At 35.9% G+C, this 20,081-nt stretch overlaps 2 protein-coding genes across 2 annotated transcripts in view; both read left to right on the top strand.

The window, feature by feature from the left end:
- LOC106873472 (sequestosome-1) overlaps positions 1-9,942 on the top strand; it is a 14,166-nt gene extending 4,224 nt beyond the window's left edge. Inside the window, exons 2-7 of the mRNA XM_014920855.2 lie at positions 1,533-1,628; positions 3,797-4,002; positions 5,692-5,905; positions 6,477-6,973; positions 7,640-7,763; positions 8,654-9,942. Coding sequence (XP_014776341.1) covers positions 1,533-1,628; positions 3,797-4,002; positions 5,692-5,905; positions 6,477-6,973; positions 7,640-7,763; positions 8,654-8,799 — 1,283 coding nt within the window. The 3' untranslated portion in view covers positions 8,800-9,942. The remainder of the gene's footprint in view (positions 1-1,532; positions 1,629-3,796; positions 4,003-5,691; positions 5,906-6,476; positions 6,974-7,639; positions 7,764-8,653) is intronic.
- Positions 9,943-19,519: 9,577 nt separating this feature from the next.
- The window catches only part of LOC106873465 (sterol regulatory element-binding protein 1), a 91,913-nt gene continuing 91,351 nt past the window's right edge, over positions 19,520-20,081 (top strand). Inside the window, exon 1 of the mRNA XM_052974245.1 lies at positions 19,520-19,679. Within this exon, the coding sequence (XP_052830205.1) occupies positions 19,568-19,679 (112 nt within the window). The 5' untranslated portion in view covers positions 19,520-19,567. The remainder of the gene's footprint in view (positions 19,680-20,081) is intronic.

Below are 20,081 nucleotides of genomic sequence, written 5' to 3'. Positions count from 1 at the left end.
TTTTTTTTTTTTTTTTTTGTAATGTTTATTTTTAAAATGCTATTAGTTTTGATATCCAAACCAGTATTTTCACTGTTTTGACTAAAAGGCAATGATCATAGTTGTTCCTATACAATATGTGTGTGTATAGAACTGGAGTATCGATGTACATCTTTCTTGCAAAACGTAAAGCATCGATATTTATTCCCTTGATTGATTTATTTGTGTGTGAATATCTAACGAATATGTGTACTAATCGTTGATATGGCAACAATGTTTTTTTTCCAATAGGACTCGCAGCATATTGTGAGCAGGACTGTTTATGAATGTCACTATATATGTAATATAAAATCAGTGCTAGCTAATTGCGTTTATTAATTCTGAATGAATGTATTTTGACTGAGAGAGATTCATGGGAATTGTGCAATTTAGCTTTTTTAGGCCAGATATATTGACAATTAACTGCTGTTTTTTTTTTTTTAATTTTACAAAGTATAAAGCTTTACTAACGTTAAAGTTGTGGTGTTAATGCCTTTCCTCAAGGTATCCTCAGTAATGCAACTTATAGCAAATGAGTGGAATAATTCTATGACGGCTCCTTCTTGCCCTCCACTTAATTCTATATATATCTGACCTGTCCATATTCTCTAGAAACTTTTCTATCCTCTGCATTGAAGGACAAAATGTATATATATTTTCCCACGATTCTTATCTCTATTCACTGCCAATGGCTGCAGAAAGGATTATTTTGAAGATTTATGACGAATGATTATCAAATATATTTCACTGATAAAGTTTTTTTTTTTTTTTTTTTTTTTTTTTACGCCATCCCTATACAAAATGTATCCATTGGGGATTGAGATATTTTAGATAATCATGGATTTATTTTTCTACAGAATACCAAAGGAATTCTTTTTAAACTTGGCCAGTTAAAAAGTATTGAGGGTGGCTGCACATTTGAAACAAATTTCAAATGCGAGCTGATATTGAGAAAACGGCCCATTCTATATAGTAATAACAATATTGGAAGCCTCCACCATGTCTATTGAAGCTAAGTGTGTTTATAGAACTTCAAAGTGACCGTGAATTTATTGATGAGGATTTGTGTGAATAATTTTGTAGTTAAGAATTTTACTGTGCAACCATGTTGTTTTAAGTTGAATATTATTGCGTGATAGTTTTGGCTAAGGTCAGCTAGTGCTTCTGATGAAATTTGGTAGGCAACCTGCGCAGAATCTCATTCTAGTTTCCGTCTACAGGTGGTTCCAACATTAGCCTCTCTTTTTTTTTTGGGGGGGGGGGTGCTTAAATGAAATTGATAGCAGTCAGTGGGAAAATGTTTTATTTTATGGAGTATTCATTATAAATTAAACAGTATACTGGAATAATTTATGATTTTAATTATTTTGCATTGTCATTTCACACAATTCTTGATGTAATGGTTTACTACCTATATATCCTCACACGCCTACATGTATATAAAGTTTCTGTTGGATGTTGTTAATTCTATTGATTAAAATATATAACATTTCACTTCTTTATTTTTTCTGCAGACTCTGATACTGATCTGATAAGATTCACAAGTGACAATGAGTTAAACGAAGCTGTAACTTCTCTTGATAGTTCAATCTTTAAAATCATAATCAAAGGTAAGTTATATAAATTTCACATCTCCATTAAAATATCAATACACAAGTTCCATATCAGGGTTGAAATGGACATTTTTACAGTATTGTAATATTGCTTGTGTAATAATAGAAAGTTTTACCAGCATTACCTTTCTTTCCTCTGATAGTTCTATGGCAATATATATTTTGGTAATTAAATTGGTGAGCTGGCAGAAACGTTAGCATGTCCTGAGTTCAAATTCTGCCGAGGTCGGCTTTGCCTTTCATCCTTTACCAGTTTCACACTGAGGTCGATGTAATCGACTTAATCCCTTTGTCTTTGTTTGTCCCCTCTATGTTTAGCCCCTGGTGGGCAATAAAGAAATACATATTTCAGCACCGAAGGTGGCGAGCTGCCAGAAACGTTAGCATGCTGGGCGAAATGCTTAGTATTTCGACTGTTTTCATGTTCTGCGCTCAAACTCTGTCAAGGTCAACTTTGCCTTTCATCCTTTCAGGGTCGATAAAATACCAGTTGCATACTGGAGTTGATCTAATTGACTGGCCGCTCCCCCCAAAATTCTGGGCCTTGTGCCTAGAGTAGAGAAGAATATGTATTTCAGTAACTGGCTATTTTACTGTTAATAGACATTGAAGAGAAATGATTTTTTATTAACACTTACATTTTATAAACCATTTGAAGAGTAGCAGGCTTGCTACAATGTGAATAATTTTGTAGTTAAGAATGTTGCTTTGCATCTGTTTATTTTTGAGTTAAATACTTTTGTGTGATAGTTTGGGCTCAGGTCTTTTGCTGAAATTTGGCAGGCAGCTTGTACATAATCCCATTATGTTCGAATGAATTGCACTGGATTGACTATAAATTTATGTAGAAATTTCTTGTGGATTTTTATTGTGTGAATCATCCTTTTGTGCCAAGTTAACCATTTGAGAATCCTTATCGTTTAACACTCATCTTCCATATTGGCCTGAGTTGGACAGTTTGACAGGAGCTGGCAAGCCAAAGAACTGCACCAGGCTCCATTGTGTGTTTTGGCAATAGATTATAACTGACTGAACACCTTGTCAGTAGTGTGCCAGCATTGCTGTAGTCCACTAACCAAAGCCAGTCAAAGTATTAGTGCATTATACAAGTATTCATTAGGAAATTAAGCCTAAGAGTTCATAGGCTTATATACCTTTTTTGGATTCTAGATTCTATCATTGACTAAGAAAGTTTGGTAGCCTTTACAAAGCATTGGTTTGTGACGAAAATAAACAATTTCAATGGATGGTTGTGTAGAATAACACTGGAAATTAACTAATAGCTTCTGATTAGACTCACAGTGATAGGTGTTGCTTTAGATTTCACAGTTCTGATATCTTGAAACTGAGATGTACTAGTAAGTACTTGAAGGAATTAGTTATGAAGTTGGATATGAGAAGAATAAACCCTATGTAAGAGTAATTGAAAGTAAACTGCAAGCTAAATATAACTAGATTAACTAATTGCTCCAATCTTAATTGGTTCAAATTGTTGTGGGTTAAAGAGAATACTTAACTGTTGAAACGGATCAGTTCCCTTATTTACTCAGTATTTATAGCTTGTGATGAAACATATCCTGTATTATCTCTGTATTAAGAATATTTGGATCTATTTTAAAATGGGGGCCACATTTTTCATTAATGTTTTACGTAGTGTTTTTGGTACGGAAAGACTTTCAAACTTCGTATACTTATCTATTTTGTGTTATAGAACAGAAAAATATTTTTGTATTCAAATTTATTTCATGTAAAAAAATTGTCTTATTTCGATAATTTCAACCAATCACTGACAAGTATTCAGTTGTTTATATTTACTCCTTTGGCTGATTAAGTGATGTAAAGTGTATTTAATCTCCATACCTTCGTTTTATTTGCTTTAACCCTAACCCTAACCTTAGGGTTAGGGTTAATTGTTTCAGAATCGTTTGTTTATGTAGTTGGCACTTAATGTATATCGGCTGAATGGACGTCAGTGATTGGTTGAAATTACAGAAATACGACAACTTTAACATGGAATAAGTTATGGATTTCTTTTTTTTTAAAGACTAAGAGAAAAAGATGTTTTATATGACACATTCTACCAGTGTTCCAAGTTTCAAAGTGTTTCGTTAATGAAAAATGTGGCCCCCGTTTTAAAAAAGATCTGAATATTTCTCTATTTACAGTAAATGATTCGAAACCAATGCCTGAAACTGGAGCTGATGAAGCAGTGCATCCTCATGTGATCTGTGATGGTTGTGATAAACAAATAAGTGGTCCTCGTTTCAAATGTCTTGCTTGTCCTGACTATGATCTTTGCCAAGAGTGTGAGAAAAAGGATTGTCATCCAGAACATCCAATGATGAAGATTCCTATTCCAGGAATGGTTCCTGTAAGTGTTGATTTCGGGTTTTTATATTAATCTTAACATAATTCTTTTCAAGAAGCTGCTTAACAAAGAGCTCTGTAAAAAGCTATATCGATTAATATAGATGCAGGCATGGTTGTGTGGTAAGTTTACTTCCCAACCTCTTGGTTCCAGATTCAGTCCCATTGCATGATACTTAGGGCAGCTGTAGCCTTGTGTGTAGGGTTTGGTAGGCAGAAACTGAAAGAAGCCCATCATGTATATATGTATGTGTGTTTTTGTGCCTTATGTTTGTTTCCCACCACCACTTGACAATTGGTGTCAGCGTGCTTGGAACAAGAGACCAACGGAATAAGTACCAGGCTTTAAAAAAAAAAGGTACTGGCTTCTACTTGTCAGACTTCAAAGCTATGCCCCAGCATGGTCGCAGTCTGATGACTTGAGCAAGGGATATAAGGTATAAGAATCCCCCAAAAATTCATTATCATTTTAACATCCATTTTTTTTTTCATGCTCTCAATCATTACATGGTTGAATTTCTAGGGCCCTTCTTGTTGTTATCTCTTCTCAGTTTCCAAGTAAGGTAATATTTTCCCATGGCCAGACATGTCTATGCTGGATGTTGGAAGTAAATGACACTGCTTGTATGACAGTGGCATTCACAGCTATCACCTGATATATATATATATGTGGAGGTGTGTGGCTTAGTGGTTAGGGTGTCAGCACCGTGATCGTAAGATTGTGGTTTCGATTCCTGGTCCGGGCGATTCGTTGTGTTTTTGAGCAAAACACTTCATTTCACGTTGCTCCAGTCCACTCAACTGGCAAAAATGAGTAACGCTGCGATGGACTGGCGTCCCATCCAGCTGGGGAACACATACACCATTGAAACCGGGAAACTAGGCCCTTGAACTTGGCTAGGCTTTAAAAGGGCGCATTTATTTATTATTTATTATATATATAATCATCATTTAATGTAAATCTTCCATGCATGCATGGGTAGGACAGTTGACAGGAGCCAGTTGCACTTCCATCAACTAGTGTGGGCAATTGATGGGTTGGATGTGAAGTTGATGGAAAGCAGTAACTCTTGAAATATGCGCTTAGACCCATTACTTATATTTTATTTTCGATCGCATTAAACTGCTAACACTAAAGTAAGGCACAATATCATGTGAGCCTTTAATATACTATAAAGTATATTATGGTTACAAAATGAAATACTGTATCCTTGCTGGCAGCTAGTTGTATTTTAATATCAGGTTTCAAAATTAGTTTTAGATGGATATTTTTAAATTTTAAGGCGGCACGCTGGCAGAAATGTTAGCACACCGGACGAAATGCTTAGCGATATTTCATCTGTCTTTACGTTCTGAGTTCAAATTCCGCCAAGATCAACTTTGCCTTTCATCCTTTCGAGGTCAATAAATTAAGTACTGGGATCGATTGATCAAATCAACTGGCCCCTTCCCCAAAAATTTCATGCCTTGTGCCTAGAGTAGAAAATATTAAAAAAAATTTTTAATCCTCAAATATTAAAATTTTAAGCAATTTAAAATGTATTTGTTAGTGTTTGCCCATGTATAAAAAGTATAGTGAATAAGAATTGAAAACTTTGTATGTACACAAATACTTCCTTAAAAAACCCATGACTAAAATGCAAAAACTCAACTGAATTTGTTTTTTAACTAATGGAATATTTCTATTGTACAGCCTCAATATTGCCCAAAAGATGGTGGTGATTATAGCTTCACTTTTGCTGGCCCCGGAGGTTGTTCTTTCAGCTCAACAACTTCATCCTCTTCTACTACCAACAAGACACCAGATGAGAAAAAAGACAAAGACGAAGCTAAAAGACCTCCAGGATATGCTCAAAACATGTTCCAAAATCTTGGAGAGCACTTATCCTCTGTGCTGAACCCATTTGGTAAGAGATCTCATGAAACTATTAGTTTGCTAGCCAATCTAATTACAGAAAAGTTAACCTGTTTTAAAGGCTTCTTGTACTAAAAAAAAAAAAATCATCTGATTTAAGATAACTACTGCTGTTATTTTCATATTTTGTCTTAAATGGAAATTTTCTCAGCATTTTAACCCTTTCGTTACTGTATTTATTTTGAGATGCTCTGTGTTTCTTTCAATTACTTTAAATATAACAAAGAATTTAGTAAAATAATTTAGTTATTACTCAGCTAATGTTAAGAACATAAATTGTGACTAAGGTTTGGAAGATTTTAATTCAAAGTTTATGAAAACAAGACATTTATACTCAGGCAGAGCCGGTTTCAGCTGGGTTGGTAATGAAAGGGTTAAGTAATCTTGTTTACAACTTTTTCAGTTTTAAACCAAATTAACTTTCATTCATGCAATTTGTCTAATTGTCAAATATGAAACCATTTCATTAGTTCTGTTACCCGCTAATTTTATTTATTTATTTATTTATTTATTTTAATTTTTTTTTTGGTGATTTTTCATTTAATGTTTATCATTCCTTTTAGGTATTGAGTTGGATATGAAACTGGAAAAAGAGGGTCAATTCCATAAAGTTTTCAGTGGCCGCCCAGGTGCAAATGGACCACATCCACCCCCACCACCACCACCACCTCCATTTGGTTTCTTTGGACCATTTGGAGTTCCTCCTATGGGTCCCCATGGCCCACACAAACCACATGTATTTACCAGCGGTCCACATGTGTTTACTAGTGGCCCACATGTCTTCACCAATGTTCATCATGATGCTGCTGCCGATCCTAATATGTCACCAGCTGATATTGCTGAAAAAGCTCATAAGATTGCCCATGCAGTTGCCACTGCTGCTGCTACCGCAGCTGCAGCTTCTGCTGCTGCTGCAGCTGGTGCCGAGAAGAAAGAGGAAACTACCCCTGAAAAACCTGTTGAGAAATCAGAAAGTACTTGTGGGGATTTTAGCACCACTACTGACTACTCTGCAAATGAGGAAACTACTAAAGCTCCCCCTGCTGCTGGTGAAACCTTGGTAGGTTTTTTTAAAGTTTTCTTAATTTTTTTGTTTATCCATGCAAACCAATGAAGAGGGTAGTTGTTTAGTCTGCTACAACTATTTCTATAACCCTTGTTTTCTTTTGAGACCTTATTTATTTCTATCATTTCCTATTTAAAAAAAAAAAAATTGAGCCTCTTCTGTTTTAATAAGTGATTTTTCTGCTTTTGCACATAGACATAATCAGGAATTAAAATTTAAAACTACTGTACAAAGCTGCCTGTCTAGGAGGATAGTAGACCCAGATAACTGGTGTAGGATAGAGAACTTCTTTAGTACTTGTGGCAAGATAAATGCAGTTGGTCTGCAATGTAGATATTCATAAATGTTGGTAGATTTTGTGTTGCTGTGGATGAAAGATGATGCAGACTGTGACAACCCATTCAGACGATGCCAGCATGGGGAAATGGACATAAAATATTAGAAGATTAACCCGCAATAATATATTAACTGTTAAGCTGGTTAACATAACAGACCAAATTTTTGGAATGCTTTAATCTCTTTGTAAACTACTAACAATTGTCAGTACCAACTCATCCTTCTAAACTTGCTTCACAAAATACAGATGTTTGTATGTGTGTGGCAGACATTAAATGATGATGATAAAATTGTAATGATTGCTTTTATTTTATGTTCTTTTAGTGTGCTGATGGTTGGACTGTTCTTTCACCTAAGAATGATCTATCTCCTGAAAGCCGCAAATCTGCACCTTATGAGATGGTCAGTGAAAACATCAAACAAGATAACTCTTTGTATTATCCATCAGGTAAGGATTAAAGCTACATGAAATCTAGTTTTGTTTTATGACTTTCTTTTCTTTTTCTTTTTTTTTTTTTACATCTGTAAACTTGAATTAGATCTTTTAATTTACTTCTGAAATGTCTTTCCACTCGTTTTTGATGTCACATTTACAGCAAATATCAACAGCATCAAAATTTTACTTTCTCTGTGTTGGTTTTGAAAAGCTGTAGGCTACATGTTGTACTTTAACTAATTTTTATTTGTATCAAATATTTATTAGATTTATTATAATTTACACTTTACTTAGTTTCATTCTGGCAGAATAAAGTTTTTATATTAAATGCAGTTTGTTTGCACAAGACAAGAACCAAATGATGGCTACTAAAGGAATTAGATGTTTATATATTGGTTGGAATTTTAGTATGGATTAATCAAAATACTTGGTTTTCTGTAATGCAGTTCTAATAATAATGATAAATTTGTGGGTGTTTGGCCCTTTAACATTTAAACTGGCCTGATATGGCCTCTCACACCTATCCTACAATGTCGTATTAAAAATAAAGTCACATCTCTGAAATCTCGAAGCTACAAGATAATGCATGATTAATTAAAAAACAATGAGAATAAATTAACCTTACATTTGACAGAGTAATCTGAATGCAGGTTTGTGGTGATGTTATTAGGTAGCTGGAAATGGATAATCGTAACATTTTGTAGTCCATCTGATAATTGAGATCAGCTCTTTTTAAATATTCTGGTGCTGTTATATTTGATATTGTATGATTAAGCATTATGGTGATCTAGGATTTCTAAAACAATTTCATTGTTTGACCACAGTAGATAGTATAACTTGCTCAGCTGCACACACAAAAAAAAAATGTTGCATCTTATATATTAAATGTTTACTTCTTTCAGATCCAAAGATTGCTGATTCACTTGACCAGATGATGAGTATGGGATACTCAAATGAAGGAGGCTGGCTGACAGTTCTTTTGGAAGCTAAAAAGGGAGATATCAGTGCAGTGTTAGATACAATCCAAAACAGCATGAAGAAAAATTAATCTTCATCCTATTGCAACTCACACTTCTATATTATTCATTTAATTCTTTTGTCATGTACATGAAAGTATATCAATTGCTAAGTAAATAATTTGCTTTTTTTTTTTTTTTTTTTTTTTTTTTTTTTTTTTTTTCTTAAGTTATTCATGGACAGATATTATTTCAGATAGTCTAAACAGTATATTATAGCCTTACTTTATCTTATTGAATTTAAATTTGTTACTATTTTTATTCACTATGAATTTTTATGTATTGTAGTTTGTATAGTTTTCTAATTCTTGTTTCTATACCATCAGCAGAACCTGACTGTGTTAAGTAGTTATTAGTTCACATCAGTCTTGTCACTACATATAACTGTCCAACCCATGCCAGCATGGAAAACAGACATTAAATGATATATATATATATATATAATGGGGACACACACTCACAAAGTGATTCAAGAGTCTCTGCAGCATTAAATCAGCTGACACTGAAGTCTCTTGAACTTCTTAATTTAGGTCCTGTTACCTCATTTCTATATACTTCACAAATTCCACCTATTCTCTATAGTCTCCACCTGACTACCCACTGCATTCGTTTAACACCTTCTCCCAAACACCATTCACTCTGTTTACTACCATAGTTGAGATTACAGGATAGCTATCATCATTTATTCTATCTGTCAGGGCAGCTGCCCAAGGCAGTACAAAGTATACTCAGATCAGTGAACAAGATTATGTTGAATCAGTTCTGAATCCATGAATATTGTCTTCTATTCATAATGACTGTTTTCTTTACACACATATGCGTATGTATATATACACACGCACACAACAAAATTGTAACAAAAAAGCGCTATTTGCCATTTAAATGCTAAAGGGACTTCTGAATTTCTGTTTTATTTATATATATGTGTGTGTATGGATGACAATTTTCTACTCTTAATCTAAATAAAATTAGTTCTTAAAAACTTAGCTTTTTTTTTTCTCTTTTTTTTTTCCTCGGTTTTGCTTATATTTAGTAAATATATATAATCCTCTAAGAAGTTTTAACACAGACAAGTATCTGTTTATAATCTATTGTATTGTAGTAGTCTGTAATGATGAGATCATTTCACTGTAATTTCTGTATTTATTCAATAAAATAAATGTCTTACAATGTTATATTGTTTCTGATGTTGTTTTTTTTTTTTTTTCTTCATGTGTTGCACAATGTTTATTATGAATGTATGTAAATTGAATATATGCACATACACAAAATGGGTGACCTCACTTGTGCTGGTGCCACAGAAATATACCCATGCCAGCATGGAAAAAGATATTGAATGATGGTGAACAAAGAACACATCTCATGTTTCCTATTATTCATCACCATAGGTAAAGCCATGCTGCCTTCAAATACTTGATGTCTGAACAGGTACCATGTTTGAAGATACTTCAGCTACCTTAAATTGTTGCTGACGCTTATAAGACAAAACACTATGTAAGCAATATTAAAAGTAAATGACCTCTAGCCTGATTAACCCTCACCAGTGCACTTCTACCACCACTATTACATTAATTGCTGCCTTTCTGAACTTATTAGTGTGTCACATCAGACACTCTACTAGACCTCCCTAATTCTCTCTAAGGCTGCAGCCGTTTGCGATGCTGTTGTTTCCAAAGTTTTTCTTTCTTCTAACTTGTAAGCATTACAACTGAAAAATCAACGAATTTTCACTCAGTGACCATTAATGCTCAACTTCTAAGAACTTTGAAATTACATGGATATAATCATTTGATGTCTGCTTTCCATGCTGGCATAGGTAGAATGGTTTGATGGAACTGGTGAGTTTCATTGTCATCTTTGGCATGGATTTTACAGCTGTATGCCCTTCCTGAGACCAACCACTTCACAGATTGTACTGGGTGCCTTACGTGTGCCACTAATCCTAGTGAGGCTGTCTTGTAATTTTCAAGACGAGGAAAAGGCTCCTACTACTAAGTATTTGGGAGGGGAAAGTGGAGATGAGTGGCTGTATGCCAGAGGGTGAAAGGTTAAAGTATGATTGAGGGATAAGAACAGGTGTCTTCCTATAGAGAAGGTAATAAGAAGGTAGTGATGGGGTACTAGAGCAAACTTAACAAGGAGCATGAAAGGGGATGAGTGAATACTTTTATAAGTGTGAGGCGAATAAACAGTAGTGAGTGAAAAACAATGGTGTGAGTTGATAAATATTGGAGTGATTCTGGAAAGTAGTAGAACAAGGTGTAAGAGCTGTGGAGAGGGAGAGGCTGGGATATATAAGGGGCTTACAGTAGGTGAGTTATGGTGGTAGATAAAGGAAGATATTGAGAATGACAGCAGGGTAGAATGGTGTGTAATGGCTAAAAGGGCAGTGACAGGAGGCAATTGTATGGGTGGAGAAGGTATGTTTGACATGTCAGGGAAAGAGTGGGGACACAGCTTCAAACATACAAGCATATGTGGGTTATAGGATGATATCATTTTTGCTGTGATGGGCAGGGCTTCTTGAGCACAGCAAGATGCCAGTCCTTTGTCATCTCTTTAGGACTCAACATCTTGAGATCAGCCTTCAATACTTCATCCTATGTCTTCCTGGGTCTCCCATTTCTATAACTTCCCTCCACTTCAAGTGACTGGCACTTCTTTATGCAACTGCCCTCATCCATATTCATAATCAAACCAATGCAATCTTCTCTCTTGTATGCTACATCTGATTCCTCTAATACCTAATTTTTCTTTCAATGCATTTGCACTTTGACATACATCATCATCATCATTGTTTAACGTCCGCTTTCCATGCTAGCATGGGTGGTTGGACGATTTGACTGAGGACTGGCGAACCAGATGGCTGCACCAAGCTCCAATCTGATTTGGCAGAGTTTCTACAGCTGGATGCCCTTCCTAACGCCAACCACTCCAAGAGTATTGCACATCCAGTAGAGCATATTTTTTCCATTCCTCTCAAGTCTTTGCATGTCTTCTGTGTTCAGCGTCCATGTCTCATTACCATGTAGCATCACTGTACATACACAAGCATCATACAATCTGCCTTTCACTTGTAGAGAGGGACCTTTTGTTACCTACAGATGCTATAGCTCAGAACTTTATCCTACTCTTATTCTAGTGACTACACTTTCAGAACATCCTCCACTGCTAATTAGGTCATGTAGATAACAGAAGCAATCTAGTACCTCCAGAACATTTGAGAAAATCAATTTCTCATGTGACCACAGACTTTATGGCAATTGTGCATCTTCCACAAACAAAGACTGCTCTCTCCATTAACCTTCCTGCAATTCCACTGCACCTCGTGTGTGTCCATAGCTTGCACTAGGTACAGTGTATGGGATTACTAACTACACCTTTCCTATATATCAATCAAGCCATTTATCTAAGGTGGGTAGTGTCCTGTCTGTTTTCTTGCTTACTAGAACCTTACTCTTTGCTAAGTTAATATTAAGATCTTTAGATTCTAGGTTTTGCTTCCACACCTGCAATTTCTTTTCTAATTGTGTTACAGATTTTGCTCCAAGAGTAAGATCATCAGCATATAGTAGTTCCCAATGACAGTTGATCTTAAATTACTCTGTTATGGTGTGAAGGACAGTGATGAATAAGAGGGGACTGAGAATTGAGGGTTGGTGAACGTCTACCTATACATTAAATTCATCACTGTACACTTGACTAACTTTCACCTTACTGGCAGCACCTTTCAATTTGCACGTGTTTTTTAATGCTTGTATGGACAAGAAGCCTTGTTAATGCATTTGTATTGGAACTGGATGCTCTCCCTACTCCAAACCATTAAACTTTTTCGTTCCTCTTAAATCCCATCAGTGAAATTGATACATGATGTTAAGTGCCACAGGTACAACACAATGACCTGTCTATTTTAGAGACATTCTGACTAATTATAACAATAGCCATGTTTGTAACATCATAATAAAAATGCAAATTAAATGCAGTATTCATCCAGGGTAATGTCCCTTATGGTTTAAAAACAAAAATATATCAGTTGTAGATGAAAATTGTCCAGTGTGGACAGTGATAATGTTAGACAAGTATTTCTACCTCAGGCTTTGTCAGCAGCATGTATCCACTGCCAGTGCCACATGCTATGACATAATTCATTACTACTCATATAGAAAAACAGTGACTGAAAAATCAATGGTGTTGCTTTTAACTGTCTGGTTGAATGGTTTTCATCTGCTACTGATATATTTTGGTGTTTTTAAACAATGCATCCTTAAGGGATATTATCACTGGACAAATACTGTAGTTAATTTGTCCTTCGCAATGTATCTGCATTGTGATACTGCTTCAGAAGAATATAACATATAATTAAATCAATGTTTTGGAAGGTATTCTATTAACTGAACTTTATTCATTCTACAATAAATAACTTTTAACTATTACTGCAGTTTATCTGGTTGGTTGGTTGGTTGGGAAGTTTTCCTAAACACCAGATATCGTTGCTGGCACTGTCTGTCTAGAGTTCATTGATATGTCTTTAGGGAAGGCTGTTTTTGTGTCCCTTCCAATCAGCAGTTTCTTTCAATATGTTCTCATTTTCTGATTAAGACCAAATTAACATCATTTGGGTTGAGGTCAGTTAATAGTTTCAATATTCAAGATAATACCTTCAGCATACAGATGCAGGATAATTAACAGTTTCAACATATAAGTGCAGCTGTAGGTGTGTGGTTGAGAAATTTGCTTCCCAACCACATGGCTTTCAGGTTTACTCTCACAGTCTGGCACCTTGGGCAAGTGTCTTCTACTATAGCCCCATACCAATTAAAGCTTTATGAGTAGATTTGGTAGACAGAAATGTTGTGATGTTGTGTGTGTGTGTGTGTGTATGTATATAAAGGCAAGCTGGCAAAATCCTTAGCACACCAGGCAAAATGCTTTGTACCATTTCATGTCTTTACATTCTGAGTTCAAATGTCACCAAGGTTAACCTTACCTTTCATCCTTTCAGCGGTCAATGAAATAAATACCAATCAAGTACTAAGATTAATGTAATCGATTGGCCCTTCCCACCAAATTACAGGCCTTGTGCCTACAGTACAAAGGATATATATACAGGGTGTATAAGATATTTGAGGACAGATTTATGTTTATAAAGAAAACAGATAGTAACTTTATTTATCAAAAAATGCTGTGCAGATAAAAATGAACCTTCTTTTCTATAATGTTATCCAATAAAGCCACCTTCAGCTTCAACAACTGCTTCTATATGAGATCTAAACCATCTACATACTCGAATCAAGTGGTCCTGGTTCATTTTGAACATTACTCTGACTATGGTAGCTTTCAAAGAATCTTTGATGTTATGGGCATGTTCATTGACCTCTCTCTCAACAACGCTCCACATGTGATAGTCCAATGGATTGAGATCTGGGGAATTAGGAAGCCAAATGTTAGGGGTTATGTGATCATAAAAATTTTCAGCCATCCATTCCTGTTACTAGAGCCATGTGTGATAGTGCAGAGTCTTACTGAAACACATACGGCCTTCTATTGCATACACTGTCTATCCAGCATTTCGTCTGGCGTGCTAAAGTTTCTGCCTGCTTGCCACCTTGATAAGAATAATATAATGGGTGAGACTCTAGATAGGAAGGACCATAGAAAAGGAACAAACACTGTAACTAACCCACAAGGAATAGTTAGTTTCAGAACAGACTTAACCAGTAATCATAACAGAAAAACTAATAATACCAATGTCAAACACCACCAGTCAAAGGGAAATGTCCAACTCCAGAATGAACCATTTGGATTATATAAATTGTATCAATGTAAATATACACCCTATGGAAACCAATATTAATTACAAAAACAACGACTGTATCTCGGATAACCATCACCTGAATATCACTGAAAACAATAAGATAAGGTCTAGGAAACATAATGTAACTTGGTATAATTCTCCATTCTCAATGCTAATTAAAAATGACATTCCAAAAACATTTTTTGACATCCTGAAGAAAACCTTTTATCTCCAGCACAAAAACCACAAGGTAGTTAACATATCCACAGTTAGACCATCATGTATGTATGTATGTATCATCATCATCATTTAACGTCCACTTTCCATGCTAGCATGGGTTGGGCGATTTGACTGGGGACTGGTGAACCAAATGGCTACACCACACTCCAATCTGATCTGGCAGTTTCTACAGCTGGATGCCCTTTTTTATGCTAACCACTCCGAGAGTGTAGTGGGTGCTTTTTACTTGCCACCGGCACAAGGGCCAGTCCAGCAGTACTGGCAATGGCCACGCTCAAATGGTATTTTTTATGTGCCACCTGCACAGGAGTCAGTCCAATATTTTGTTCATGTATATATGTATGTATGTTTATGTGTGTGTGTGTGTGTACGTGTGTCTATTTAAATATTTCCTTCACCTAAGCTCACCCACGTCTCTTTCCATCACGTTAATCTTGAAGATCCTACAATAAACACTTTCTTCAACTATTTTTCCAACAGATGCTCAAACAACATCAATCTCAGCAATCTCTGAAGATCATTTTGCATTGTCCCTCATCCTCTGAATATCTTATATAGCCAAGATATATGGTGTGTTGCTGTACTCAAGAACACTCATCCTCCACAACAGAATTAGTATCCTAAAACCATGGTGCCATGTGAAAAACACAGATACTGATGCCACATAAAAAGCACTTGGTACAGTCTATAAAGTGGTTGGTGTTAGGAAGGGCATCTAGCTGTAGAAACCAAACCAAAATGGACTGGAACCTGGTGCAAACTGGAACCTAAGGTACTATGCAGTGGGACTGAACCCGGAACCAAGTGGTTGGGAAGCAAACTTTTTACGGCAGTTGCTCATTGTCGATGACTTAATATAAGCAAGTGGCATGTGTTTGTTAATGGTATTGGGTGTCAATGGAATTGTGAGCAGACACATTTCCTCTTGATTCTCCCACTTTTGACCTCACAGAACAACCAGGATCTGTCAGCAGGTGAGAGAGAGGTGTACTAGCACTTTATTGACTGCAGAAGGGATGAATGGTAAAGTTGACCATGGCAGGATTTTTACTCACAACACAGGGCCCCAACAAATATTCTTTTCTACTCTAGGCACAAGGTCTGAAATTTTCGGGGAAGGGCCAATCGATTAGATCGACCCCAGTATACAACTGGTACTTAACTTATTGACCCTGGTAGGTTGAAAGGCAAAGTCAACCTCGGCTGAATTTGAACTCAGAACGTAAAGGCAGACAAAATACTGCTAAGCATTTTGCCCGGCATGCTAACGATTCTGCCAGCTCGCTGCCTTAAAGCCTCAACATATATTACAATGAATTCTATTTGATGTTCTAATGGCTATGCCAATTGACTGGCTTTATATTTTCCAATGGTAACTATTTATAGAAAGTGTTAATTATATTTAATATAAGGAGCATTACAAATCTAATTAGTAAGGAAAAAGACATTATCTCAATGATTAATATTATTTTAATCATTGTGAAAATTTAGCAAATATCCTTTTCTCATCATACACATTTTCATTAGATTTTTTGCACTTACCACATTAAATATGTTAACATTAATTTCACTATTGTCTTTCAGGTGAATGGTGCCCCTAAGTAACTAACCTTTGAGATTTTTTTTTAAAGCACCAGTTTATCAGAAGTGGGACTAGATGACTGACAAGATACTGCCTGTCATGTAACTTAACATACATGACTTATTGACAGTCTGATCTGAAACACCAGCCTTCACAATGTGGTTATTCAATATGTAAAAATAGCAGCAAAATTTCATCTCAAAACCAGTCTTGAGAAACAGAAAATGCAAATTAGATAATGTGGTCCTAGATACCCAACAAAAAACAGCAGCACACTAGTTAAGTAAAATTTATACTTCTTACATGAACATGTGTAGCCAAGAGAGTATGGTGTTGGGATCATGATTATAAGGACTTGTGTTTGATTCCTGAACCAGGCAAAGCGTTGTGTTCTTGAAGAAGGCAAACTAGCAGAATCATTAGCATGCCAGGCAAAATGCTTAGTGGCATTTCATCCATTTTTGCATTCTGAGTTCAAATTCTGCTAAGGTCAACCTAGCCTTCCATCCTTTTGGGATCGATAAAATAAGTACCAGTTGAGCACTGGGGTAGCTGCAATTGACTTATCCCCTTCCTCAAAATTGCTGGCCTTGTGCCAAAATTTGAAACAAATATCTATATTTCCTAAGGCAGCGAGCTGGCAAAATTGTTAGCATGCCACGCAAAATACTCAGTAGCATTTAGTCTGACTTTATGTTCTGAGTTCAAATCCCACTTTGGCTTTCACCTTAATTGAGCACTGGAATTGACTTTCCCTACTCTCCTGAAATTACTGGCTGTGTACCAAAATCTGAAACCAAAATTTATACTCCCACTTGTGTTGTCTAGTTTGATATAATATTTTCTATTTATCTCACCATTTTACCTGGTTAAAACAGTTGACACAGAAAATATATTTTATGAATTAGTGCTTAGCTATGTCTATCATGTACACAACCTAATTAATCTGTTTTCCTTACAACGGTAATAATTACTGAATCTGTAACCATTATAGTGTTTTTATGAACACTTCAATAATTATTCTCATCTAGTTCCATTCTCATTTTGAATGTGGTATGTCGGTTCAAACGTTATGAAAACGTTTGTGTGCACCCACTGTCGGATTCGACTCTTTTGATCTTTGTGGGAAGGATAGCCAGCATTTGGTTGCGTTTTGCTATTAGATACGTTTGCTCCTTATTATATCAGTTCTGATGTTACATATACTTTTTCCAGAATGCTTTACGACTGACATACAATCAAAGCACTCTGCAAGATTTCGTCCACAGTGATAAAGTTTTTATGTGTCCTGAGTTCTAACGACAGGTATCCTTCAGCTTTCATTCTGTCTGTAATGTGTTCTTATCTAAGTAATGCACTTATAATTGATTTATAAGTACATCACAAACTTATAACACCTTATAACTGATTCCAAACTGTCGGATGTTTCCTTCGTACGTAGGTTTCATACAAAACCAATTATATGAAACGGTCTAAAGCAGGCCTGGCCAACTCGAATAACATTGCGGGCCACTTTTTTCACAGAAAGTTTTTTTGAGGGCCGCTTGTATACTGACAGAATTGAAAGCGTTTTGCTTTCTCATGCTATTATTACAATAATGAATGAGTGATCGTTGATTCAACATGAAGTATTATCGTTGCAAAAACAGTAATATCTTTCTTTTTTACTTTTCATTACGATCTTTAATTTCTGAAAATTTTTTTTAAATGTTTGTTTAAATAAATCCATTTCAAGAAAGTATCAAGCGGGCCGCAAGATAGAAGTCTGCGAGCCGCGGGCCTCAGGTTGGCCAGCCCTGATCTAAGTAAATATAGACTGCTTGCTTTTGTTATTGGAAAAATTAAATAGCGCCCGTTTAATTTTAAATCCGCCTACTCATTATGATGTTTGATGAGTAATCGACGATCGAACGTTGGAGCGATGGACAAAACATCTTATGGTAGTTAGTAACATTACTTTACATTCAAATCCCACAGAAGGTGAACTTTGCCTTTTAAAATCAATAAAATAAATATTAGCCAAGCACTGTGACCGATTTGTTCGAGTGTAGTCTTCCCACAAGATGTGGCTTTGTATCTAAGTTAGAAACCAGTATTAAAATGGGCTCGATGGATAACAGAAACGGTAAAGATTTGAGCTCAAGAATGCGGTATGTCGGTTCAAACTTCATACCCAACCGGAAACTATTTGGGGTGTCATCTCTTTGGAAAATGATGAATTAAGTTGTTTTATTAACCTCAGAACCATATTCTGGCCAATAAAACCAACAATCCCCTTCCTCCAATGTTTCTGATTTAGGGGTCATAAATTTGATTATGGATGCAAAGGAAACACATAGCACAAAAATATCATCACCCAGGTTTTATTCCCGTCATTCACTCGCCTACCAGTTCCTATGGCTCATTCACTTTCACATCAGTTGTTCACTCATAAATGGAACCTGTTTAGGACCACTTCCATCTCAGTTGTATCATCATCACACTAGATAACTTAATATTTAGTTTAGCTACTCTCGGTTTGGAATTCAGTCTAACTGGAGATGACATTGTCTTTTATTTGCCTGGTACCAATGGAATAAGCACCGATAATATAACTGGCTTTGACTACATGACTGTATAATATGATTGGCTTTATGTCAGCTCAAAGTAAATCAATATTTACGGGAGACAAAACCCGCGCAACGGGATAAAACGTAACCGGAGCGGAAGTGACGATAGCAAGTCGTTAACGGGTTGTTACCAATAGCTCCAAGGTGTGGTGGGAGTTAACACACACACACACATATATATATACACTCACACGCGCACACAGTCACACACATTTATATACACTATACACAGCTATAAACACACATATGTAATGATATCTAGAGCTATTTCTATCACACACTTATAAATTATATATATATGTTATATATATAAGAATGTATATAAATATATATACGAATAAAACAGGGAAGAGGAAAAAAGAGTGAGACAGAGAGAGAGAAAATGAGAGGAAGAGAGCGAAAATGAGAGAGAGCGAAAAAGAGAGAGAGAGAGAGAGAGAGAGAGCCGCGGCAGCAGGGGCAGTGGTAGAAACAAGAGCGGCAGCTGTGATGACGAAATATCATCCGATGGTAAAGACGTGTGTTGATTGGCTGACGTCTCGTGGCGTTAGTTGAAGCTTCACTGAACAACAAAGATGGCAGACTCGCAGAGGTGGTTATACATCTCTTCGGATTCTTTGCCCGATTTAGGGCCGGACCTTACTACATCGTCCGATCTCGACAATGTCTTGCTAAATGGTCTTGATGGTAAGTCCTTGTAGTATTGTTGTCCGTCATTGACATTACGGTACCGTTGTGATTGCTCCTTCTTGCGTTTCACACACGCACATAAACACACACCACACCACACCACACCACACCACATCACTCAGTAACACACGGTGGTTACAATATCGGGGATCAATCTGCCATTCGACATTTCGATTACCTTATGTAGTGTTTTGTGTATACTGATTGTAAATGTAACAACCTGTGCTTGTTTTGATTATATCAATGAGTGTACTAATGCTTAATAAACTGTTCTCCACATACTATATAGTAGACTGACATGTTTAATGTTGATAGACACGTATATCTTTTTTTGATAGATACATCCAAGTAAACATTAACACACACACACACTATATATATATATATATATATATATAT

The sequence above is a fragment of the Octopus bimaculoides genome, chromosome 1, assembly GCF_001194135.2.
Source record: "Octopus bimaculoides isolate UCB-OBI-ISO-001 chromosome 1, ASM119413v2, whole genome shotgun sequence".
Taxonomy (NCBI): domain Eukaryota; kingdom Metazoa; phylum Mollusca; class Cephalopoda; order Octopoda; family Octopodidae; genus Octopus; species Octopus bimaculoides.
This window is presented reverse-complemented; position numbering and strand designations above follow the sequence as displayed.